Source organism: Bos indicus, chromosome 19 (assembly GCF_029378745.1).
Source record: "Bos indicus isolate NIAB-ARS_2022 breed Sahiwal x Tharparkar chromosome 19, NIAB-ARS_B.indTharparkar_mat_pri_1.0, whole genome shotgun sequence".
Classification (NCBI taxonomy): domain Eukaryota; kingdom Metazoa; phylum Chordata; class Mammalia; order Artiodactyla; family Bovidae; genus Bos; species Bos indicus.
In genome coordinates, this window is record NC_091778.1 from 6,514,783 (window position 1) to 6,542,174 (window position 27,392).

Consider the following 27,392-nt stretch of genomic DNA (forward strand, 5'->3'; position numbering starts at 1 on the left):
GACTTTATTTTTGGGGGCTCCACAATCGCTGCAGATGGTGATTGCAGCCATGAAATTAAACGACTCTTGTTCCTTGAAAGAAAAGCTATGACCAACCTAGACAGCATATTAAAAAGCAGAAACATTACTTTTCCAGCAAAGGTCTGTCTTGTCAAAGCTATTGTTTTTCCAGTAGTCATGTATGAATGTGAGAATTGGACTATAAAGAAAGCTGAGTGCCAAAGAATTGATGCTTTTGAACTGTGTTTTTGGAGAAGACTCTTGAGAGTCCCTTGGACAGCAAAGAGATCCAACCAGTCCGTCCTAAAGGAAATCAGTCCTGAATATTCATTGGAAGGACTGATGCTGAAGCTCCAATACTTTGGCCACCTGATGTGAAGAATTGCCTCATTTGTAAAGGCCCTAATGCTGGGAGAGATTGAAGGCGGAAGGAGAAGGGCAAGACAGAGAATGGGATGGTTAGATGGCATCACTGACTCAATGGACATGAGTTTGAGTAAGCTCTGGGATTTAATGATGGACAGGGAAGCCTGGCATGCTGCAGTCCATGGAGTCACAGAGTCATTCACGACTGAGCGACTGAACTGAACTGTATGTATATGACCATCCCGAACTCCCTAACTATCCCTTCCCCTCCAGCCACTGTAAGTTCCTTGTCTTTGTCTATGAGTTTCTTTCTATTTGTAAGTTCATTTGTTTCATTTTTTTTTAGATTCCCCATATAAGGGATATCATATGATATTTTTTCTTGTCTATTTGACTTAGTATGACACTCTCATCCATGTTGCTACAAATGGCGTTATTTCATTCTTTTTAATGGCTGAGTAATATTTCATTTTATATGTTGTACCACTTCTTCTTTATCCGTTCCTCTGTCAATGAACATTTAGGTTGCTTCCAAAAAAGCATATACTTGAGGTAATTATCCTGGTAGATAAATTTTTAAAAATTATTCTCAGCAAATTGTAAAAAACTCCATAATCATTAATGTACATATTTTTCTGTTTTATGTATTTCTTTTACCTTATATAGTGTTGTGCTCAGTAGCTCAGTCATCTCTGACTCCGTGATCCCATGGACTGTAGCCTGCCAGGCTCCTCTGTCCATGGAATTTTCCAGGTAGAATACTGAAGTGGGTTGCCCCTTCCTACCATAGGGGACCTTCCCAAACCCGCATCTTTTGCATCTCCTGCATTGGCAGGCAGATTCTTTACCACCAGCGCCACCTGGGAAACCCCATATTTTATAGTATATGATATATAATACATGTATGTATATATCTTTTATATATCTATTACAGAACCACTTTATAGAATCGTAAGTATAAAGTTCTAAATATAGAAACAGTATATATTTTTAGATAGCAAGTATTTTATATATATATATATATATATATATATATTTTTTTTTTTAGAACCACTTTCTCCAATGTAGAAACTATCTTAACCAATCTTAATAGGTCCCTCTCTAGTACTACCATGATCTTAAACTGCTACCAGTTAAAATGTATATCAGAGTTGATTGTTTCCAAAATGATTAATGCCAACTGTACTTGCCACTGTAAATTAATTGTAATTTTTGTAATTTGATGAAATGTGAATGTGGAAATAAAAAGTTGATTTTACAAAAACTAAGTTGAATCCTTTAGAGATTTGATAATGGTGAATTCATATTGTTATTGATTAGATGTAAGAAAGGCTTACCAGGTAGCTCAGTGGCATAAAGAATCTTTCTGCCAATGTAGGGGATGCAGGTTTGATCCCTGGGTCAGGAAGATCCCATGGAGGAGGAAATGGCAACCCACTCCAGTACTCTTGCCTGGAAAATCCTACGGACAGACAAACCTGGCGGGCTACAGTCCATGGGGTCGCAGAGAGTTGGCTACAACTTAGTGACTGAGCACACAGCACAGATGTAAGAGTCATTTGTAACAGACTGAAGGAAAATGATAAAAGTCTAGAAGGATTCTTTTGCTCTTCAGTTGTTTCACAACTGTTCTTAATTCTCAATCTACTTTAAAGAACCTGAAACTGGAAATGATAGCTGATGCATTTTGAGTGTGGTTTCTACAAGAAAAACAACACAGACCCCTATCAAAGGAGTGATCAATAAAGAAAAGACTAACCTAATAAAGATTGGCAATTGAATGTGTTATTTATATGTTTTTATTTAAAATAAAATATATAAATATAAAATAATATATCCACATATATATATGATACTTTAACTAACCTATGGTTAGTCTTCTTCTGTAGCCAATACAAAGGTAAACTTTAACTCAGCCTAAGTCCATTACCAAAATGCATTAACAAACTTATCATTGAATAAATGGAACCTTACAATAAAAGTTTACTCCTTTTCTTTCATGATTTTGCTATTTGGATATTTCAAACAAGGAAAATGACTCTTTGAATGTGTTGAATTTTCTAACCATATGTGTTTTTCTAAGCATATTGTGTTTTTACACTCAGCCTTTGTTTCTTTGCTATAATAATAATAAGCAAAAATGAAAATATTAGTCACTCAGTTGTATCTTTATGACCCCATGGACTGTAGCCCACCAGGCTCCTCTGTCCATTGAATTCTCCAGGCAAGAATACTGGAGCCATTCCTTCTCCAGGGGATCTGCCCAACCCAGGGATCAAACGTGGGTCTCCCACATTGCAAGCAGATTCTTTAGCATCTGAGCCATCAGGAAAGACCATATAATAATCATATTGGTAACTTTTCAGAATACAATTACGTATAAATTTAAATCAACATTGTTACCTCACTTTTATTCTCAAATATAACATCAGTTAAGATTAATAAAGTATACTTCTCAAGTAGAAAATGATATAAATTATAAAGGTTCAACTCTTGTTTTCTTAAATTCTCTTTACAATTAGTTCCAAACCTTACTTAGAAGACACAAGGAATAATAATTTTTAATATTGCTACATGTTAAATATCAGTTCCTACTGTTCTATAAATTTAGCTGCAAGTCTTTAATTATCAGTAATAATAGTTCCTTTATTGACTATGCCAAAGCCCTTGACTATGTGGATCACAATAAACTGTGGAAAATTCTGAAAGAGATGGGAATACCGGATCACCTGACCTGCCTCTTGAGAAACCTATATGCAGGTCAGGAAGCAACAGTTAGAACTGGACATGGAACAACAGACTGGTTCCAAATAGGAAAAGGAGTACGTCAAGGCTGTATATTGTCACCCTGCTTATTTAACTTCTATGCAGAGTACATCACGAGAAACTCTGGGCTGGAAGAAGCACAAGCTGGAATCAAGATTTCTGGGACAAATATCAATAACCTCAGATATGCAGATGACACCACCCTTATGACAGAAAGTGAAGAGGAACTCAGAAGCCTCTTGATGAAAGTGAAAGAGGAGAGTGAAAAAGTTGGCCTAAAGCTCAACATTCAGAAAACTAAGATCATGGCATCTGGTTCCATCACTTCATGGCAAAGAGATGGGGACACAGTGGAAACAGTGTCAGACTTTATTTCTTTGGGCTCCAAAATCACTGCAGATGGTGATTGCAGCCATGAAACTAAAAGACGCTTACTCCTTGGAAGGAAAGTTATGACCAATCAAGATAGCATATTCAAAAGCAGAGACATTACTTTGCCAACAGAGGTGCGTCTAGTCAAGGCTATGGTTTTTCCAGTGGTCATGTATGGATGTGAGAGTTGGACTGTGAAGAAAGCTGAGCGCCGAAGAATTGGTGCTTTTGAACTGTGGTGCTGGAGAAGACTCTTGAGAGTCCCTTGGACTGCAAGGGGGTCCAACCAGTCCATCCTAAAGGAGATGGGTCCTGGGTGTTCTTTGGAAGGACTGATGCTAAAGCTGAAACTCCAGTACTTTGGCCACCTCATGCAGAGTTGACTCATTGGAAAAGACTCTGATGCTGGGAGGGATTGGGGGCAGGAGGAGAAGGGGATGACAGAGGACGAGATGGCTGGATGGCATCACCAACTCGATGTACATGAGTTTGAGTAAACTCTGGGAGTTTGTGATGGACAGGGAGGCCTGGCGTGCTGCGATTCATGGGGTCACAAAGAGTCGGACATGACTGAGTGACTGAACTGAACTGAACTGAATAATATTTTCAAATTAAAATTCCATATTTAATAGTCAAATTGTGAACAGTGTGGGATGGCAAGTGGTTAAACTGAGGAGGTAATAAAATAGAGTATAATAAAGGACAGTGATCCAGGGGGGGAAATAGAGATGAAGACTCCCAGAATTTAAAATTAGGTTTTACTTTGATAAATATTTATTGACTTAGTTGGCTGCGTTGGGTCTTGGTTGCAACATGCGGGATCTTCATTGGGTCACACAGAATCTTTGCTTGCAGCACAAACTCTAGTTGTGGCAGGTGGGCTCCCGAGTACGTGGACTTCAGTATTTGCAATGTGTAGGCTTAGTTGCTACATGGCCTGTGGTATCTTAGTTCCTCAACCAGGAATCAAACCTGTGTCCCCTAAATTGCAATGCAGATTCTTAACGACTAGACCATCAGGCAAGTCTCCATAAATTATATCCTTAAAGTAGATTTGATTTATTGGATTTTTAAATACTGTTTTTTTGTACATATGCACAGATGTCTAATAAGTACAATGTCTGTGATCCCTAGCTGTAAATAGTTAGACATCATTCTGTTAGTTTTGTGTTGCTGACCAAGTAGCTTCCTTCCAGAGACATGCACGGTGCTTTGAGATGTGAGTATTATATAGCATCAGAAGTTAAGTCTTTGGGCTATCAGATTGAAGCACAACAAGAAGACGAACTTGGGCTCAATTCTGAAGAAGATCTTTGGACAATCAGACCTATCCTGTGTTTCCCATCACTACAGAGCCTGGAGAAATCGTATAAAACTTGTAGATATATTAGATGAAAATGAAACTGCTGAAACCCCTCTGTATGTCTGCCACAGAACATGAGCATTTTGTGCAGTCAGCAAAGATCAAGGGGTTCCGGGGGGCTGAGATACGATCCTTGCTGTGTTTGCCCACCTGATTTTTGAGGTAGAGCACTACATATCCTAGAGGAAGAAGTGCCATTTTATGATTTTCACAAGGCCGCCAGCCTTCCAAGACCCACACCTGAGTTGCATCAACTCAGAGGAGGTGCTGTTTTCTAGCACTGGCACATTTCCAACCCATAATGGGACCTTTTTTTCCTTTGTTCTTTTTAATGTCACCATAGGCTAGAAGGGGCCTTGTTCTTATTCAGGTTAGTCTTGCCTTCCATTTCCTTCACACCAACACTAAGCGTCTGACTAAGCAAATGAAAGGAAATGAATTAAATATTCAACTCAGAAAGTAAATTTTTTGGAACCAAATATGTTTTAGTAGGACTCAGTCCCCTCAAGGAGCTAGCAGTATATGGAAGAAGGGGAGCAAAATAACTATGCAAATTATCATAATGCTAAATATCTTCATATTAACTATTTTATGAATGGTATAAAGTGCCAGTAGCTCAAAAGAACAATGAGAGAAATTGTTTTAAAATCAGGCAAGCATTTACAAGGAATGAAACACTTAAAATTTGGCTCTGAGAAATTTTGAATGACAGCAATGGAACCAAAAGGGTATTGTAGTGACTGGAAGATAAAAGAAAAACTGTCATAATTTAACAGCACTGAAAAACTTTGAGATACAAGGTTGAAACAGATATCTCATTATTTCTCTACTATAAGCAACACAGTCTTGAGAAAATATTGCAACATGACTTATTAACCATTTGCGCTGATACCCTAAGGTCCCCACGGGCTCGGGCACACTCAGTCTGACAGGCCTTGCTCTCTTGCCTAACCTTAATCCACCCTCTTGTTGTTTTTGTTTTGTCATCTGTGGCAGACTGATTGTCCTACCAGGTGTGTCACAGCAGAAACTGTAAAGCCAGGTACTTGCTTTCTGAACCTCCTGCTCCTCAGGGTAGCCCATTCCTGGCCAATGACATATGAACGAAAATCTGCTTAGGAACTTCCGAATAAGGACAGATGGAGCTCAGACCACTTTTTTTCCTTTCTTCCTGTCTTCAGTATAGATACGTCTATAGCTTTGGAGGCCCTGCACCTACAAGCTTGCACTGGGGTAGAAATGTAGAACCCGAGGCCTTGATGCTATTACTGGGCACACTCTGGGCTGCTTAACTCCCGCTTGTTTGCCCCTGTCGTTGGCTGGTCTGTCACTTTCAGCTGAAAGCGCTCCTACTAATGTGCACCTCTTTTCCTGAATCGCTTCAGGCAATCTTGCTTTTACAAATCTGAAGATAATCTTACTTCTTGGGATGTGCATACTCAACAAAATATTGTTGAACATTCACCGTGCACCAAAGACTATACTGTGTGCCAGAAAGTGATACAAAGATTTAAAACTCAAGGAACTCATGTTTGCCATGAAAGAGTGATATGTGCTATGACAGAAACTAGTACAAACCACGGAAGTACCACAGAAGAGGGAGAAATGAATCCTGCCAAGGAAATTAGGGGAGGATGCACAGAGGAAGTACCCTTTAAGTTGGTTCCAGCTTGATGAGCAGAAGTTTACAAGGCAGAAAAGAAAGGAAAATGTTAGTAATTTTAGACAGAGTTAATAGCCTGTGCACATGCAGTGAGGAGTTGAAAGAGCATGACATGTATTGAGGAAAAGCAAAACATTGAGAGTGGTTGGAACATTTTGGCATTTTTTTTTTTATGAAAGACTCTTTAAAAATGAAAATAGAATTAAACTCCATGAAGCTACTTGTATAATTAATAGAAGGTGGTTAATTTAAATTCTGTCTACTTTGAATGTATGAAAACATGAGCTGGTCAGAAATTTCTCTCTAGATTGTAAATTCACATATTTAGATGTATGTGTTGGTGTATGACTTTCTAAGGAAATTAAAATATTAAGATTAGGAGGAGATTGCCTAAAGTAGAAGCAACATTTAAACACTTTTGAAGTACTTGTTTTTGTTATAAATATTTAACATTTTTAGTTAAAGGTATTACAAACAATCATTAAAATACATCATTAAAGATCATTATGTCAAATCAAAGTGTAAATGAAAGTGGGAAAATAAATTTTCTTAATTAGAAAATCTCTTTGAAAGATTTCACTAGTTCCTCCTTTTTTCATTCAAATTTGAGAGTTTTTAATTCCTTAAGTTTGTTATCCATCTTCTTTTCTGTTATTAATTAAAACAGATACATAATTTTAGAAAGGTTTGCTGAAGCTCCAGTCCTAAAACCCCAGATTCCAACATAGTATTTGGCACGTCTCCAACCTAAGCACTTTTGTTATCAGGATCCCCAAATATAACAGCTTTTCTTTTTGTTCAGTAATTTAGTATAGTTAAATGAAGGGGAAAGAAATGCTTGGGGGCCTAAAGCTGGATATGTTGGTATAAAGCTAAGGGGAAATTTGCAGAATTGACATCTGATTTACTGGGTATGGTTGTCTATATCAGTCAAACCAAATCAATATATAGAAATAAAAATTGACTGTTTATAATTGCAGGTGTTTTTATACTGAATTATCAGAAATTATCATCATCCCTGATCAAATGAGAGACAATTCTCATATTTCTTAGCTTCTTTTGATACTGATGATCCTTATTAAGTTCTGTTCGATTGAAAAATGCAAATAAGGAATATGTGTTCAGGCCTTACATTTTACATGACACCTGTTTACCTGCTGTTTTAGAAAATATGACTCTATAAGGCATTTTCAGAATAGACTCTGATTCATTTTAATAGATAGATATAGATGCACTTAAAAAGAAGCTAGGAAAAACAATAGGATAAATTGTCTTAGAAACACTTTTTGCCCTCCCATCTCACAGAAGATTTACCTAAAGTGATGGGTTTAGCACTCAAAAGAAATTTATTTTTATTGTACTGATTAGCAGATTTTACTTTTAAATAATTCAAAATCTTTTAAAGAAGAGTATGGATTTACCTCAGTGTGGTCAATCTAATTTCTGTCAAGTAAACTGATTTACCAGTGTGCAAAATTTGGATCCATTTTTATAACTGTATTAGCTAACTCAGGCTGCCATGACAAAATACTACAGACTGAGTAACAACAGAAACGTTTTTCTCACAGTTCTGGAGGCTACAAAGTCCAAGGTCAAGGTCCCGGGAACATAGGTTTTATTCTGAGGCCTCTTCTTTTGACTTGTAGGCAGCTACCATCTTTCTGTGTGCTCACATGATCTCTTCTTTATTCACACATGAGTAGGGAGAGAGGGGTCAGAATCTCTTTTTGTAAGACAGTAGTTTTATCAGATCAAAGCCCCACCTCTATGACACCGTTTGTCATTAATTACTTTCTTAGATGCCCCCACTGCTATACACAACCACACTGGGGGTTGGGGCTTCAACATATGAATTTTGCAGGAACACACACACTCAGTCCATAACAACAGCAAAACTGTTAAGCAGGCAGTAGTTAATAATTGAGAATTAATATACTGTTTACATTTGAAAGAGAAGTCTGAGTACATTTTTTGCTCTGCACAGAAGTTGCATTATTACAGAGTAGCATATTGGATGATGTCTAGATCAGAAGTTAAATTACTGACCTTCCATATAATTGACTCTATGATAAAGCTTCTTAACCTATTTTGGCATCAGTCTCCAATTTATAGCATTAGACAACTGAATCAAGAATTTCTAAAATCTCTTTCTACTCAAAAACTCTTTGATTCTGAGAGTTCCACTTTCAGTATGACTGAATAATCTCCTGACAGACTGTCTTTCAAAACTCAATTATAAACCCTGGGAAAAACAGAAAAACAACCACTGGAAGCCTCTAGAGAGTAAAATCAGGCAGATTCTGGACAATAGTCAAAAAGTGGAAGAAAGAACAAACTGGGGATACGTTTCTTGTTTGTTCCACTTGCAGACTGAGGGCAGGACCCAGGGCTGGGACTAGAGTGAGGCAAGCAGAACCCTGTTAAAGGGAGCACTCACTCTTGGGTGCTGACTCTTCACTTACATGAATAGCCTGAGGGTAAGCACCTTCTTAAATTTTGAACCATGGACACCTTGCTTGCCTCACTCTACTCCAAGACCTAACAGGACCCATGGGGCAGTAAAACTCTGATAACCTGAAGTCTCTATGACATAAAACTAGAATATGAAGTTTGAGGCAAACTTTACTGATGGAAAGTGAGGGAAGAAAAGTCTAGAGAGGAGACAGCCAAATACAGGGCCCCCAAATTCTGTGTATAAATTCCACTCGACTCTGTGACTGACCCCAACCAAGCTCAGAGAAGATTGCAACAGCCCAGCCAAGGGGGTATAGAAAACTGAACTGAGATTTCAGTCATTGCCCAAGAGGTAGATAGAGCCTATAGCTTGAGTCTGACCAAGTAAATCTCCTGGAAAACTGAAAATACCAACACTCTTCAGAGTAATTATAATGGAACTCAGAGTTTCTACCATATAACATTCATAATGTCCAGAATGTAAAACACAATTACTCAATGTAAAAACAAACAGGAAAGTATGACATTCTTAAGCAAAAGGACAAAGAACAGAGACTGACTCCCAAAGGATCCAGGTGCTGGAAAAGGATATAAAAGTGCTTTTTAAAACTATATTCAATGAAGTAAAGGAAAATATATTCACAATGAATGCAAAGATAGGCTATCTCAGCAGATAAATAGAAATCCTTTATTAAACTAAATGGAATTTCTAAAAGTAAAAAGCATAATGTTTCTAAAAATTATGGTAGTCTGGGGAATGGTGGTAGAAATCATCAGAAATGGTATCCTTCTGGGGTGATGGTAGTATTTCATATATTGATGGTGTTTTGAATTACACAGGTGTAAGCCTTTGTCAAAAATCAGTGAATGTACAGTTAAGGTTTGTGCATTTTATTGTATGTAAATTACATATCAAAGGAAAAATTCTAGATACACTCCCCAACTGAAAAAGTCCCTAAATCAGAGACTTGCCTACATCCTGACAAAGACACTCTGGTATATGACTGTTGTCTTTGAAGTTCATTCAAAAGTGGTCATTGAGTGAATATATTCCACAGTGGTGAGCATTCCAGGTAGAAAGAACAGTATCTGAAGAACCATAGAAAGGAAGACGTCAATACTTGTAGGAGACTGGACAATAAGTAAGAGTACTAGGACATGAAAGTGAAAAAAGATTGAAGCTATATTTAAAAAGTGTTTTTTTTAATGAGGTTGTTTATATTGCTGTCTTAAGGAAAGTTCCCTGTTATTTTTCATTTAAAAGGAATAATTTATATATAATAATAAGTGTGCAATTCACTGAGTTTTGATAAATATATAGTTACATAATGCCACCATAATCACGTTAAAGAACATTTCCATCAGCGCAGAACTTGTTCACGTGCCCCTGTGTGGTCAGTCCGTTAGCCCTGGAGCCGGGCAGCCACTGATCTGCCTTCTGTCACTACAGTTTTGCCTTTTCGAAAATTTCATATAAAAGTATGTAGCATCTTCCACTTAGTACAGTGCTTTTGAGATTCATCTATGGTGTGTGCATCAATTGTATCAGTGTTGTTCAGCAGTATTGATTGATTGATATTCCACAATTTATCCAGTCACCACTTGATGGGCATTTGAATTCTTTTCATCTGGGGCTATTATGAATAAAGCTTCAGTGAAGATTCAAGTATATCTTTCTGTGGATATGTGTTTTGAAAAGATTTTAAATGCCACACTACAGATATTTTACTTTTGTAAGTGGTAGTCAACTATTCTGTGAGCACTAATATTCTTTGAAGAGGAGAAAACGCAAAGTTCTTTTATTTGCGTTTATAACTCTTTTTTTTTAATTTTTTATTATTATTTTTTTTTTTTTTTTTTTTTTTTACTTTACAATATTGTATTGGTTTTGCCATACATCAACATGCATCCACCACGGGTGTACACATGTTCTGAGTTTATAATTCCTTAATGTAATCAGTCTTGAGTTTATCTGACTGCATGAAAGCTATTGCTTGAAAATTTTATCTGCTCTGCTAAAGTGCTTTTATTGCTTGTCTTTGCATCTTTTTAAAAATATATTTGATAAAAATGTAACAAATCTTTTTAAAGGTGAATACCCAAAGAGGGACTTCCCAGGTGGCACTAGTGGGAAAGAACCTGCCTGCCGGTTCAAGAGACATAAGAGGCGCGGTTTGCTCCTTGGATTGGGAAGATCCCTGGAGGAGGGCATGGCAGCCCACTCCAGTATTCTTGCATGGAGAATCCCATGGACAGAGGAGCCTGGCAGGCTACAGTCCATAGTGTCACAAAGAGTCAGACACAACTGACACAAGATTTAACACATATGCACACACACGTGCAAACCTCTAAAAGAGGTTTTGTTTTTATGATTTTTAAAAAATTTATTTGAAAGTAATGTGAAATCCTTTAATAGATTTTCAAATAATCACATTTTTTAAAAATTTAAAGACAAGGATGTTAACAGCAAAATGCTACATGATTAGGTACTAGTGATGCTTAGAGTTCCATTATTTGCCCTCTGGGTAGAAACATAAATGATCTTGATTTAATTTCATCTGCTCTGTGATAGTGTTTCTAAAACTGCATGTCTGTTGGTCCTCTACTATCCTGTTGTCAAAATCCACAAGCAACAGTTGTGCAAATATTTGTATGAAAATCCCCTGGTGAGTACAAAGGCCTTAATAACAACAATAAAATTTCAAATATGTGCTGGATTCCCCGAAACATCAGCCTTCATAGGAGTCAAATTTCTGCAGTCAGTCAACAGTATTTCTTGAGTGCCCGGGCTGTTCTGAATCTGGTCACCATTTACCAGTCCTTGGATAGCGGTCACTAAACAAATGTGAGTAGAAAAAGTGTTGAGTGAAGTTTCTAAGAGATCCAGGGCCTAGGTAGGTAAAGAGCCTGAGGTACTGCTGAGAATGTTCGGGAGATTACCCTGCTGGACAAGCATGAGGAGATTTTGACCAGGGAGAGTTTGGTGAGATTCCAAATCAGATTGAGAGACGGAATCTAGAAATTTCAGTCCACTGTCTCTAAGCTCACTTTTTCTGCCCAAGTTTCAGTTCAGTTCAGTTCAGTCGCTCAGTCGTGTCCGACTCTTTTCGATCCCATGAATTGCAGCACGCCAGGCCTCCCAGTCCATCACCAACTCCTGGAGTTCACTCAAACTCACATCCATCAAGTCAGTGATGCCCAAGTTTACTGTGCCTAAATTTAAGGAGTACCCTTTTATGTTTTCTCTCCCTCTCCCTTTTTATGTTTCTATTTTCCTAAATCAAGTTTGTCTACCTATTACTCTCAGTTGACTGTTCAGTTCAGTCACTCAGTCGTGACCAACTCTTTGCGACTCCGTGAATCCCAGTATGCCAGGCCTCCCTGTCCATCACCAACTCCTGGAGTTCACTCAAACTCACATCCATCGAGTCGGTGATGCCATCCAGCCATCTCATCCTCTGTCGTCTCCTTCTCCTCCTGCCCCCAATTGCTCCCAACATCAGAGTCATTTCCAATGAGTCGACTCTTCGCATGAGGTAGCCAAAGTACTGAAGTTTCAGCTTTAGCATCATTCCTTCCAAAGAACACCCAGGACTGATCTCCTTTAGAATGGACTGGTTGGACCTCCTTGCAGTCCAAGGGACTCTCAAGAGTCTTCTCCAACACCACAGTTCAAAAGCATCAATTCTTCGGCTCTCAGCTTTCTTCACAGTCCAACTCTCACATCCATACATGACCACAGGAAAAACCATAGCCTTGACTAGATGGACCTTTGTTGGCAAAGTAATGTCTCTGCTTTTGAATATGCTGTCTAGGTTGGTCATAACTTTCCTTCCAAGGAGTAAGCGTCTTTTAGTTTCATGGCTGCAGTCACCATCTGCAGTGATTTTGGAGCTGAAAAAAATAAAGTCTGCCACTGTGTCCCCATCTATTTGCCATGAAGTGATGGGACCAGATGCCATGATCTTAGTTTTCTGAATGTTGACCTTTAAGCCAACTTTCTCACTCTCTTCTTTCACTTTCATCAAGAGGCTTTTTAGTTCCTCTTCACTTTCTGCCATAAAGGTGGTGTCATCTGCATATCTGAGGTTATTAATATTTCTCCTGGCCATCTTGGTTCCAGCTTGTGCTTCTTCCAGCCCAGCGTTTCTCATGATGTACTCTGCATAGAAGTTAAATAAGCAGGGTGACAATATACAGCCTTGATGTACTCCTTTTCCTATTTGGAACCAGTCTATTGTTCCATGTCCAGTTCTAACTGTTGCTTCCTGACCTGCATACACGTTTTTCAAGAGGCTGACTGTTCAGTTCAATTCAGTTCAGTCACTCAGTTGTGTCTGACTCTTTGCGACCCCATGAATCACAGCACACCAGGCCTCCCTGTCCATCACCAACTCCCAGAGTTTACTCAGACTCATGTCCATCAAGTCAGTGATGCCATCCAGCCAACTCATCCTCTGTTGTCCCCTTCTCCTCCTGCCCCCAATCCCTCCCAGCATCAGAGTCTTTTCCAATGAGTCAACTCTTTGCATGAAGTGACCAAAGTACTGGACTTTCAGCTTTAGCATCATTCCTTCCAAAGAACACCCTGTGGCTGATCTCCTTTAGAATGGACTGGTTGGATCTCCTTGCAGTCCAAGGGACTCTAAAGAGTCTTCTCCAATACCACAGTTCAAAAGCATCAATTCTTCGGCACTCAGCTTTCTTCAGAGTCCAACTCTCACATTCATACCTGACCACTGGAAAAACCATAGCCTTGACTAGACTACGAACAAAGCTAGTGGAGGTGATGGAATTCCAGTTGAGCTATTTCAAATCCTGAAAGATGATGCTGTGAAAGTGCTGCACTCAATATGCCAGTACATTTGGAAAACTGAGCAGTGGCCACAGGACTTGAAAAGGTCAGTTTTCAGTCCAATCCCAAAGAAACGCAGTGCCAAAGAATGCTTGAACTACTGCACAATTGCACTCATCTCACACACTAAAGTAATGCTCAAAATTCTCCAAGCCAGGCTTCAGTAATATGTGAACCGTGAACTTCCAGATGTTCAAGCTGGTTTTAGAAAAGGCAGAGGAACCAGAGATCAAATTGCCAACATCCACTGGATCGTCGAAAAAGCAAGAGAGTTCCAGAAAAACATCTATTTCTGCTATTGACTATGCCAAAGGCTTTGACTGTGTAGATCACAATAAACTGTGGAAAATTTTGAAAGAGATGGCAATACCCGACCACCTTACCTGCCTCTTGAGAAACCTATATGCAGGTCAGGAAGCAACAGTTAGAACTGGACATGGAACAACAGACTGGTTCCAAATAGGTAAAGGAGTACATCAAGGCTGTATATTGTCACCCTGCTTATTTAACTTCTATGCAGAGTACATCATGAGAAACTCTGGGCTGGAAGAAGCACAAGCTGGAATCAAGATTGCCGGGAGAAATATCAATAACCTCAGATATGCAGATGACACCACCCTTAATGGCAGAAAGTGAAGAGGAACTAAAAAGCCTCTTGAAGAAAGTGAAAGAGGAGAGTGAAAAAGTTGGCTTAAAAGAAAAAAAAAGTTGGCTGACTGTTAGTTGCAGACAAATAATAGTGTCCAGTTCAGACTACCTAACATATTGCTGATAATATGTTGTCATTAACCAGAGGTAGTCAAGCTTACTTGACAGCAGCTTTGCCCCTCTTAGTTACTGAATTTAGTCTTGCTGAATGGAGAAGAAAGGAGAAGATGCAGTTCATTTTCTCCTCTGATATGTGGATTAATTCATGTTCAGCAGCCACTGACCTCTTAATACCTTTATTATTGTAACAGTGGTAGTGCTTTAAAGAAATCCTGTTTATCTTTGTACACTTAAAAGTAATTAGGAACACACACACATTTAGGCTTGATTATGCAGAGAGATCTCTAGTGAAGAAAATTTCAGTATGTTTTATGCCAAGTTCTATTAGTGCACAAAATGAAGTCTACTCTATGTTATTGATTTTAAGCCAAACAAACCTAAACCAGATCATTCCCCCAGCATTGTCTGAATGCCCAGAGACAATACCCAGTGAAATCCCACATTCTCGTCTTCAGTCTGGGTCATGGGATGAAAGCTAGCCACATAGGAAAGAACATTTCAGCTGGCTTCTCGAATGTCTGCATATCAGAGTTCAGGAAAATCACCCCATGGTTTTAACTGTAAAAATAACTGCCTTTTTTTCATCTGTTGGGGAAAAAAATGTAGAAAATAAATGTTAGCTTTTTCCATCTTCCTACGTGGGTATTAGGGTAGTAGTTGCCCAGAAAGAGTGACAAGATAAAGAGGACTATGAACCACCAGATGACTTCTAGGAATATTTTTACCGTTTTGTTCCTTTAATATATTATAGCTTTTAACCTGCTCAGTGAGTAACCTCTAATTGGAAAAAACTTGTCTAATTATGTTAACATTTAAACTCCTGAATTTGAGACATACAAATATAAAAACATAAAATCTTCCTATATTATATAGTCATTTGCTTTTTTGTTTGTTTAAATGATAATGTGTGTTGTTGTTATTCAGTTGCTAAGTCTTGTCCAACTTTTTGTGACTCCATGGACTGCAACAACGCCAGGCTTCCCTGTCCTTCACTGTCTCCTGGAGTTTGCTCTCAAACTCATGTCCATTGAGTTGATGATGCCATCCACCCATCTCATCCTCTGTCACCCACACTTCTCCTCCTGCCCTCAATTTTTCCCAGAATCAGGGTCTTTTCCAATGAGTCGGCTCTTCACATCAGGGGGCCAAAGGATTGATTGGTTTGAGCTGCTTGCTGTCCAGGGGACTCTCAAGATTTTTCTCCAGCATCACATTTCACAAGCATCAATTCTTTGGTGCTCAGCCTTCTTTATGGTTCAGCTCTCACATTTGTACATAACTACTGGAAAAACCATAGCTTTGGCTCTTTAGTTCCTCTTCGCTTTCTGACGATGTATGTGACCATGTGTAAAAAATCAGGTCACAAATCCAAAATTGTCTGTGAAAATAGTTTATGCCAGTCTAATGTTAAGGAGTGTTTAAAGCACAATTCAGGAAATCTATATAGTTTTTTAATAAATTATTTCCTTAGAAAGTTTTTATACTTAAAATACTATATTATTTGGTTATTTATAGGTTACAACCATCTCTCAGTATAATAGATTCCTTTTTCATAGGAAAATTAGCAATACTTCTTTTAAAATTGGCACTGCCGGTCATACCTACAAATTAACGTGTACAATCCTAAATCTTAACATTAGAATTTCTCTAAAATAGACTGCTTTGTGTTCGAGCCTAAAAATTATTTCAGTTTCTTTCAAAAGAGCGTTTTTCTAGGTAATAATGCAGAATTTGAGGTGTTGAGAGTTTTGGGGTTTTTTTTTTTGTTTTTTTTTTTTAGTTCTTCAAAAAATTAATCAAAATATTTTTGGACCATTTAAAAATATTGATTGTTAGCAATGCTAACAAAGTTAAGGAAATGGAAGCAGTATGACAATAGTTAAAAGTATAGGCTAGCACCACTTTGCTTGGATTCAAATTGTGACCGTACCATTTTTAACAGTATGACAAGGGGCAAGTTCTTAAACCTCTTTATTCCTTCAGTTTCTTCTCAGTAAGATGAGGTCAATAATAGCACCTATCTCAACTGATTGTTAGAATAAACTGAGTTAATATTTATAAAATATTTTTATAAATTTATAAAACATCTGATAAATACATAGTTTATTGTTAGGATAGTGATTCTCCACATTATTAGAGACTGATTGGTTTCATGTAATCATCTTTTGGACAAAACAGTATTTTCCATCTATTCTATTTGAATTTTGGAATTTTCTCTTAGGACCAGGGAGATAAGAGATGGGTTCCACAGTGGTTAAACTGGAGCTGGCTAGAACCAGCTTGTAAGAATTTTGTGAGCTAATTGTGAAACATAACCATTGTTAACAATTAAAAATTACGTTAAAATTTCAATTTAAATATTTTTTAAAAAAGAAAAATAAATACTCAAAACTTACCACTTCCTAATTATTTTTCTTATCTTTGTCATTGAAGTTATTTATATCTCTTATGTCTGGGAAATCTACATTGTAGGGTACTACTACTCATTTCTTCCCAACTCTGTAGTTCATTGACATCACATAAGTAGCTTGAAATCAGTCATTCATAGGAGTATTTACACCACAGAAATCAGTAAATACTATAAATTAGGGATCCTTCTGCCCCCAAAATCTCATTGTTGTACATTTATCATCACACCACGCAGTGAGTGTCAGATTGTCCCACCGGTTTCTGTTATTCTTTTACTAAATGTTAGCATGAGTGAAATAGAGATGATATGATTTCCTGTATTAAGAGAAGATTGTAAAAAAATATCGCAGCATATTAGTAGAGATTTCCCCTGTAGATAAACACCTTTCCTGTATTAAATGTCCAGAATACTCTATGTCTGTAGAACCATAAAAGATGAAGACAGAGCTATTATTTTTCTTACTCTGAGTAATAGCAGTCTCCTTTTGTATATCATTGCATAGTTATGTATTCTTTGATAAGAGCCTCATGATAACCCTGTCAGCTAGGCAAGATGACTGCTACTCTCACTGTCATACAGACTCCACAAGATTATTACTTTCCAGTGGTTTTTCCGTTTATAGTTGAGGAATATTACATATAGATTCAGATTTTGTGACTGCAAAAAAAATTTCACTATGTGATGAATATTACATTCTTTAGTGAAGCTTCATTAATTGTGAGTTAGAGATTCTCTCTCTTTTTTCTCATAGCCACCTTTCCCCGACTTTTTTCCCTCTCCTTTCTCTTTTTCTCAAGATGGTGCGTGCGTGCTAAGTCACTTCAATCATGTCCAACTCTTTGCAACCCTATGGACTGTAGCCTGCCATGGGATTCTCCAGGCAAGAACACTAGAGGGGGCTGCCGTGCCCTCCTCCAGGGTATCTTCCTGACCCAGGGATCGAACCCAGGTCTCACGTCTCCTTCATTGGCAGCCAGGTTCTTTACCACTAGTGCCTTATGGGAAGCCCTTTCTCAAGATATCAGATGCTAAAAGTCAAATGTGTTTGAGTTTTTATAACAATTACACTAGCAAATGTTTTTTCAGATAGATTTGGTTGGTTTGTTTTTGTTTTTGTTTTTTTTTTTTGAGCTCTCCGAGACCGATGCCGTTGTCTTTGTTGTATTTTAGAGTTCTCATTCTCCGTCATTTTCCCCGTCCCAGCTCCCGCCATCATCTGTGTGAGTCCACCACGTTTACCGCCCAGTTCATTTTGTCCAGTGCCCATTTTTGCCCGGATTACTGTGGTTTTCCATTCCCACCACAGTCCTTGGCACCAACCGACAGTGGTTCAGACTCCTGACTCTCCAACTCAAACCTCCCAGCTTTCCACTCAAAACATGGTTTACTATCTTCAGTGAGATCTGCTTTCTCTGTCCTTCAGCTTCCACTGTTGTTCTCATCTTCTTATTCAGCTTAAAGTCTGGGGCCCATTATTCCAATCATTCTTACACATTCCCTCAGCTCACCTGGTGCTCTCTCCTTCCATCCCATCATTTAACAAGACTCTGGGCCTCAACAAGCTCAGTCTCTACCTTCTGCATAATATACCCATGTAATACCCATGTAATGAGCAACCCTGCAGTCACACAACCATAATTCACTATATTCCACTAGATCTTTTAGTGGGTAGTTACCTTAAAGCTCAGCATTGTCTCTGGATCTGGTTCTGTTTGTGATTTTATCTTTTGGCAATGGATCTTTTTATTTCCTCTTGCTTTTCTGTGTCTCATAATTTTGATTGTCATTCACTGAAGGTATAAAACTATAGGGACTGAGGCAAGTGTTATTTAAACTCAGATATGGGTCTGTCTTCTGTGTCAGGCCTTTAGTGTGGGGACGGTTATTCACCCTCATTTGTAGGCAGGCTGGTTTTGCGTTTTATTTCCAGGCTTGTGCGAAGCTTGCCGCAGGCTTCTCATTCCTCCAGTGCCTGTCTGCTGTCCTCCTGTGCTTCAGTGAGGGCTGGGTGCTGGGGGTGGGGGCCCTCAGTATACCTGTTGCCAACTCAGCACATATTTCCTGTCTGCTCTCTCGCCTTCCCCCAGAGCAGGCAGTTCGGTGCCAGTTGGTGCCAGGTGAGCGGTGGATGGAGGGAATGGAGGCTGTAGGAGGGGCTCTTGGCTTTCCTACTGCAGTCTCTGGGTTTTAGGCAGGCTCTATGCCCGAGTCTCAGGGGCAGGACTTTCTCAGCCTTCCCGTCCCTGTTAGCGAGCTGCTGAGTGCTCAGGTGGGCTTCCTGCCCCCACCTTGTGGAGGTCAGACTGTGCTTCATTTGCATCAGTGCGGGGCTCCAGATGTGGACGGTCTCCTTCCCTTGCCTCTCCGGTGACCAGTGTCAGTGCAGGGTAGACACCAGGTTTCCACCCCCAGGGCAAAGGCAGTTTCCTGCAGCCTTGGGGGGGACTGGGGCTGTGACAGTTCCTTGCCCCGCCCCCAAGAACAGATGAGCAGCCTTGTGTCACACAAAGTCCTGTCCATAGTGTGGGAGCTGGAGTGGCCCTTGCTTCTCCAGCTGCAGCCGCTATTACTTCATGTCAGAGGAGAATCCAGGGTGTGGATGATACGCCTGCTGTGCCCTTGAACCTGTGCGGGTCCTGTGTGCACCCACACCACCCAGAGACCCTCTGAGGTCTCCTGCCCACCCTCAGTCTTTTTCATGAGAGAAAGCAGGCTCTCTTGTATCTAGGGCTCTGGGGACACCAAACTACCTTGCTAGCCGATAAGCAGGCTTTACAGGTTGATTACAGTTTTAGCTGTCTTCTTCTTGCCTCCTTTTATGGCAGCACTTCTTCCTGTGCTCTGCCAAGAGAGAATGAGTTCACATGGCCCGTCTTCTCTCACGGGGGCTTACCACCCTTTGGAATCCAGGTCAGCTGAGGGTCACTCAGTGAGGAGCCAGTCTCTGAGCTGTGCGGCCCTCCCCGTGTAAGGTCAGAGCAACATTCTCTCGCAGTTTTCCTCATCTTAAGCAGCAGCAGATCTGCTTCCCTTTTAAGAAACTTTCAGTTTTCACAGGACCTGCAAACCCTGTCTCCCCACCCAGTCTCCTGTCGCTGCCCTTCGCCCTCGCTCACCACCCTCCAGTAACAGTGCTGTCTCAGTCCCTCAGGTGTGCCGAGCTCTTCCCCCTCCCAGAGCCTTTGCACTTCCTGTCACACTGCAGCCTAGGGCGTTCTTGCCCACATCTGTACCCGGGTGACTCCAGCAATTCCAGAGATTCTTCCTTCCTCCTTCATCCCTTTCTCCAAACTGTGCATAAAACACTTCCTCGTTCTTCCTCACAGCTGGACAGTATCCCCGTACCTGACATGTTCTCTTTAATCAGTCCCCAAGGGTGGTTATTTAGATTTTCAATCTTTTGTTTTTATAATTAATTATCTTGTACATAAAGGCTATCTGTAAGATAAATTCTTAGAAGAACTGCCGGATCATATAGAGCCAGTTCAGGCGTTTCCCTGGTGGCTCAGATGGTAAAGAATCTGCCTGCAATGCGGGAGACTCATCTTCAGTTCCTGGGTCAGGAAGATCCCCTAGATTCACTATGTGAATTCACTAATCACAGGGACAACCCACTCCTATATTCTTGCCTGGAGAATCCCGTGGACAGAAGAATCTGATGGGCTACAGTCCATGGGGTCACAAAGAGTCAGACACAACTGAGCAGCTAACATTTTTCAACCTAAGTGGTTAAGAGTTTGGGCTCTACTATCTGCCAGCTGTGTAACCTTGGGCCGGTAATGGAAGCTGTCCATGCCTGTTTTTTTATTTGTAAAATGAGAGTAATAACAGGACCATTAAAATTGTTGTGAGACATGAGCAAGTCAGTACATGTGTAACAAGTGTCCAACATATGGCCACTCCATTATTGTGAACTATTGTTATTGGCATTTAAAGTTTAGGTAGATCTTGACAAGATTCTCCCATACATGCTAAGTCGCTTCAGTTGTGTCCAACTCTGTGTGACCCCATAGACGGCAGCCCACCAGGCTACCCCGTCCCTGGGATTCTCCAGGCAAGAACACTGGAGTGGGTTGCCGTTTCCTTCTCCAATGCATGAAAGGGAAAAGTGAAAGTGAAGTCGCTCAGTCGTGTCCCACTCTTCACGACCCCATGGTCTGCAGCCTACCAGAATCCTCCGTCCATGGGATTTTCCAGGCAAGAGTACTGGAGTGGGGTGCCATTGCCTTCTCCATGTCCCATACATATGTGATCATATTTATACACCCATCAATATGAGAATATTGCCTTTTCATACCCTCAAAACAATGTCTTATTACACTACTTTTTACCCTTCGCTAACATGATGAATATGGCCTTTCATAATAGTTTAATTTGTATTTTTCTTGTGAAGAGTGAAATTAAGCTTATTTTCATATTTTAAGTATGTTCATGTCTTGAATGTTCTACATGTTCTACAGACTCCTATTTGTCATTTCTTTTACTGATTTGTAGAAGTTATTTATGTATTCAGGAGTTTAACTTTTGTCTGTGCTATGAATTACTCTTTCAGAGTATTCAATACTTTTTTCCTAGTACTTATTCTTATTTTTTATGATGTCTTTAATTATGATTACTTTTTTAATGTTGCATAAGACCAGGGTCCAAGTTTATTTGTTATTCATTATCTATCGAACACCAAGCAAAATGCTGGACATATAAAATTAATCAATTACAAAAAATGATCAATAAATATTTAATGAATGGGCCAAATATGACAAAGAGAACTTTAATACATAAGTGGACTGGGGAAATGGAAGGGAGCTATTTTGTATGGACGTGTGAGGAGTTTGGTTTTGGATACATGGAGTGTTAGGTGACAGCCGGTACTCTAAGTTGAATTTGCAGGAGACTCCACTTTGGCAAAGTACTCATGAAGAGTACACTGGAACAAATGATCTGTGAGGGAAAGAATGTTATGTGAGGGTTCATAAACAAATACTTGCAGTCAGAAACAATAGTTGTCATAACAGTTTTAAAGCAAATAAGAAAAGGAAAATAAGAGCATTATATATTTGCAAGTATTAAGATGTGGGGAATGTAGAAAAATTCTAATGCCTTGGGTCTATTGCTAATATAACAATTATCAAAAAGTATCTAGATAATATGTTGTATTTATACCCAAATCACTTACTATGAAGTGATGAAAACCTTTACTATGGGAAAATTGAATCCATCATAGTTATACAAGCTTGTAGAAATCAAAAGTGCCCTTTCTCTATAAAGTAGGATATTTGGTTTATCAGTATATTGTGGGTTTTGGTTTATAAATGGACAGTGATTGTGGTTTCCATCAATGAACTCTTACTGAAATATAGCCGCTATCACTTTAATACCCAAGTCTGTTTTTTCAGACTGTATTACCTGCATGAAAAAGAAGAAACTATGCTGTTTCCTAAAAGGAAATACTGTTTTTTCAGAACAGATAATTTATTCTAAAATACTATTTAATTCACAAGAATATCTTGATGGCTACAGTCATTGATAATCATTTTGACTTATATAGATATGAACTGGTACCTTTAATAAATCTGTTGTGAAGTTATAGTTCTTGTAATAATTGTAAGAAAATAATCAGACAGAAACTTTATTTAGATGGCATGGGGATGTGGTATCCCAGTGTCAATCTCAAATTTCAAAGGGTCCTGTGGATTAAAAGATACTATCTTTAAAGTATGCATATTTTTTCTCCTCGTTTAAAAAAAAAAAAAAAAAAGACCTGTGATTTAAGATGAGAAATATGACTGTAACTGCACTTGACAGACAAGTCATTTAAAGAAAAATCTTAGTCACATTAGAATGACTTTCTACTTTTAGCATGTCTTTGCCTTATTGATTAGCATTCCTGGCATTTCTGAACATTTTTGTCATAAAAGCATGGTTTTTGTGTATAGTCATCAGATTCTTCCCTTCAAGTGAGAGACTTGTCAATGAAGAATGAAGTGATCTGTAACAAAAGATGCAGAAAGCGTAAAGAAGATAAATCTATATGAACTGGAGCAGCAACAGCGGTTGATCACGGCCTGTCTGACTGAATGTGCTGGCCATGAATACTAGCAGAGATGTATTCAGTGTCACTTCAGGGGCTTTTAAGAAACCAGTCATTTGCTCATGATGAGTCCCCAGAAATGCTTATTTTCTGCTTAAAATAGAAACATTTATTCATTAAGAAGTAAAAGAAACTCCTAGGTGGCCTGTGTTAATCTGCAGAGGAAATAATTATAGAATTTTGGGCCAAGGTCTTATTTTATACAACTTGTGTTAAAAAGATTGGAGGTAAATATAAAGCTTGTTCTGTTTTTCTTAGTTATAAAAACAGCATACTTAGAGCTGTTCTCAAAGAATTCAAAGTAAATGGTGATCGAGTAAGATTTTATTTCATTTATAGTTGCTCTTCCTGATTTTTGCTCTGCTGCTTGTGAGACTTTGAAAGTGAAGTCAATGGTTTGTTGTTATAGCTTAATTACTTTCTAAAGAAGTAAGCTACCTGTGCCATGAGTCTGTTCTTTGGCAGAGGAGACTTCAAAGGAGACTTGATAAGTCAGTACCAAAGACTGATCCAATTACGACCCTTAATAGTACTCGGGTGGAGCCAAGGGATGGAAACCTTGTGTTCTAAAGGAGTACCTCCCATGTATGAGCAGTAAACCCTTTGCAACCCCATGGACTGTAGCCCACCAGGCTCCTGTGTCCATGGAATTTTCCAGGTAAGAATACTGGAGCGGGTTGCCATTTCCTTCTCCTGGGGATCTTCCCGACCCAGAAAGAGATCAAATGTCTCTTGCACCTTTTATATTGGCAGGCAGATTCTTTACCACTGGCGGCACCCGAGAAGGCCGACCTACCCGTAACTGGAATGTAAGAGAAGGGGCTACCTCAACCTGAACCTGTTCTGTTGGCATGATGAGGATAAAAATGTACTCATTTACAGAAATATGGTCAAATAATTGCTTGCTTACTTCAACCTGCATTTCTTTACATCTGACTAATTATTCTCAACCCCATTACAGAAATGGAAGCTAAGTTTAGCAAATTACTTGGCCATTTATGTTTAGTCCACAAAATTCTTAACAAAATAAAATACCACAATCCAAGGTAAATCAATTTGCTAAGCTTTCAAACTTCATAAGGTATTTTGTCTTCTGCAAGAGCTACTTGCAAACCCCTGCTGATCTGGCACTCATATAGCAATTCCCTGTAGAACTGAGCGAAAGAATGTAAAGGGAGCCAATTAATGAAACTTTGAGCCCAAATAGATAAGCAGAGGCCATCTTGTCCATCCTTCTACCTCCAGGCAAAAACCATCCGCTGCACCACAAGTTTTGGCGTGAATCCTGCTGACAAAAATGCTCACCACATGTAAATGACAAGTCATAATCCATTTAATGCAACTAAAGCAGATTGTTAGCTGAAGACTTATTTATTGTGTTCTAAGATGCTGAATATGAAAGCTCATCTGAATTGTTTTAATTCCTCCTTCTCGACAATTATTTTATACAAGAAACATGCTCAAATAATTGTAAAGCAGTGGGAATTCTGTGCCCAGGAAATAAAGTTATCTTTACCATCTTATTAAATGTATTTTTTGTTTCCTTTCACTGTAGGTCTACCTTACGGGTGGGAGGCAGCTTACACAGCAGATGGAATCAAGTACTTCATCAAGTAAGTACAAGCCTCCCAACCAAGTAAGCATTTTTCTTCACATCTGGAGAGAACCTGGAAGTTGCAGAATAATCAGTAAAACCAAGAAACCCTCTTGGAGGTTACAAAAATTAGTAACAAGAAATGAAACTTCACCATTTTCATCTCATGTGATTTAAATGTTAATATCATTTAGGGAGGATAAAACCTAATAATTAATTCAAGGGAAACATCAAAAAATTGGAACAAGACTGTCATTTAAACCTAAATGTTACTACCTGAATTCATTTCTGGCTAAAAGTATTAATATTTATGCAAAGTTAATATCTATTGAAACAATCTGTTTTGTGTCTTAAAACTTATTAACAATAATACTAATAACAATCAACATTTTTCATGCTTTACAGTATACACAGTTCATTCATTCTGCAAAGATTCTTTGAGCATTTGCTGCGTGGCAGGCAATATTCCATACTATAGTGAAATATATAGACTGTTTCTCTGATATTAGGGAATTTACTTAATAGGGAAGAAAAACATTCACTATATAACTGAACAGATAAATGAGACGGTATAAGAACAGATCCCATCTCAGTGGATTCTCAGAACATCCTTGATGTATAGATGAAGAAAATAAGTACTAGAGTAGTTGCCCAAAAATCCACAGCTAACTAAATCACCAAACCAAAAGAGAATCCAAGTCTTCTGCCACCAGGATTCTTTCTGCTGTACTAGACTGTCACTGATAGAGACCTTTCTTTTAAAGTCTTGACAGAAATGCGTTTTCTAGCTGCTGGCCGGCTATGCTTCACTGTGCTCTGGGTAACTCTTCTCACGTCAGAGTTGGAGTTAGGAGAACACAAAGGGGACTCCCAACTGACTCTTTAGATCTCAAGAGACTTTCTTTTTTTTTGTTTAAATTTTATTTTATTTACTTTACAGTATTGTATTGGTTTTGCCATATGTCAAAATGAATCTGCCACAATTATACATGTGTTCCCCATCCTGAACCCTCCTCCCTCCTTCCTCCCCATACCCTCCCTCTGGGTCGTCCCAGTGCACCAGCCCCAAGCATCCAGTATCGTGCATCGAACCTGGACTGGCGACTAGTTTCATATATGATATTATACATATTTCAATGCCATTCTCCCAAATCATCCCACCCTCTCCCTCTCCCACAGAGTCCAAAAGACTGTTCTATACATCAGTGTCTCTTTTGCTGTCTCGTACACAGGGTTATTGTTACCATCTTTCTAAATTCCATATATATGCGTTAGTATACTGTATTGGTGTTTTTCTCTCTGGATTACTTCACTCTGTATAATAGGCTCCAGTTTCATCCACCTCATTAGAACTGATTCAAATGTATTCTTTTTAATGGCTGAGTAATACTCCATTGTGTATATGTACCACAGCTTTACATGGCCTTTTTTTAAGCAAATGAAACTTGATATGCACGTGGGGAGGAAAAGAGAGATGTGTCCTTGCTGCTCTTTCAAATGTACAAGTAGTTTTCTAAGCAATATCCACATTTTGAATTCTTAACTTCTGTGATTTTACACAGATTCCCACATCTCTCTTTATCTCAGTTTTCTCATCAAAAAATAAGGGGGATTTTACGTGTTTTGTAGAGTTGTTAAATGTTAAGCACCTACCATAAAATTTTGAACACAATAGATGCCTAAGACAGTCATCATTAATTTACAATATGGAGAAAACATCATGCTGGAAAAAAGAACAGGAAAAATTGTATGACATTTAAAACATTGAAAATTCAAAAGCTTCATATTTTAAAAACATTTAAGGAAAAGCTGAGGGTAAAGCTGGCAAAGTATTTTCTTGATTTATTTTTCTTTTGGTCTCTAGCAAAAAGTAATTAACAAAGGAAGGTGTAGCTTATAACACATGAAGGAGAAAGGGACTTTGGGAGCAAAGAACTCAGGAATTCCATGTACAGATTACATTTAGGGTCACTTCCCAAATCGTAACTCTTCCAGAAGGAACATTTTGCTTCAATATGCTCTTTTAAGTGTGTTTATTCCTGAAAGACTTGAATCACTATTGTGTAGGGATGGCAAGAAAATGAAAAATCACATTCAAATTTATGTCAGTTGGTAAAGAATCTGCCTGCAATGCCAGAGACCATGGTTTGACCCGGGTTGGCAAGATCCCCTGGAGAAGGGATAGGCTACCCACTCCAGTATTCTTGGGCTTCCCTGGTGGCTCAGCTGGTAGAGAATCCACCTGCAATGTGGGAGACCTGTGTTTGATTCCTGGGTTGGGAGGATCCCCTGGAGAAGGGAAAGGAAAGGCTACCCACTTCGGTATCCTGGCCTGGAGAATGTCCATGGGGTCACAGAGTCAGACACGACTGAACAAGTTTCACTTCACTTTTCTTTCTTATGTTCACTTTGTGACGCATACAGGAAAAAATGTAGGGATGGGGGATGATGCTTAGCAACCAAGCATCTGTTAGGTATTTTTTTTTATGCATTGTATCATGTAATCTTCCTAACAATGTGGAAAGTGGGCACTGCTCAGCTCTTAATAGGATGATATGATGGTGGTGAGCTGCATCCTGCTCTCAAGCATGCCCATCTCCTGGAAGATCCCCAAAAGAAGTGTTCCATCAAAGGAAGGCAAACTAGCCTTCACTGTAAACCAGGGTTCTTAATTCAGAGGCCTTTGAAAAATG

General features: G+C 38.9%; 1 protein-coding gene across 5 annotated transcripts in view; it reads left to right on the forward strand.

Moving 5' to 3' along the window:
- Window positions 1–27,392, forward strand: part of STXBP4 (syntaxin binding protein 4) — a 253,383-nt gene that overhangs the window by 180,270 nt on the left and 45,721 nt on the right. For all 5 annotated transcript variants that reach the window (XM_070772475.1, XM_019981250.2, XM_070772477.1 and 2 more), the window contains one exon: window positions 24,661–24,718. In XM_070772475.1, the coding sequence (XP_070628576.1) occupies window positions 24,661–24,718 (58 nt within the window). The remainder of the gene's footprint in view (window positions 1–24,660; window positions 24,719–27,392) is intronic.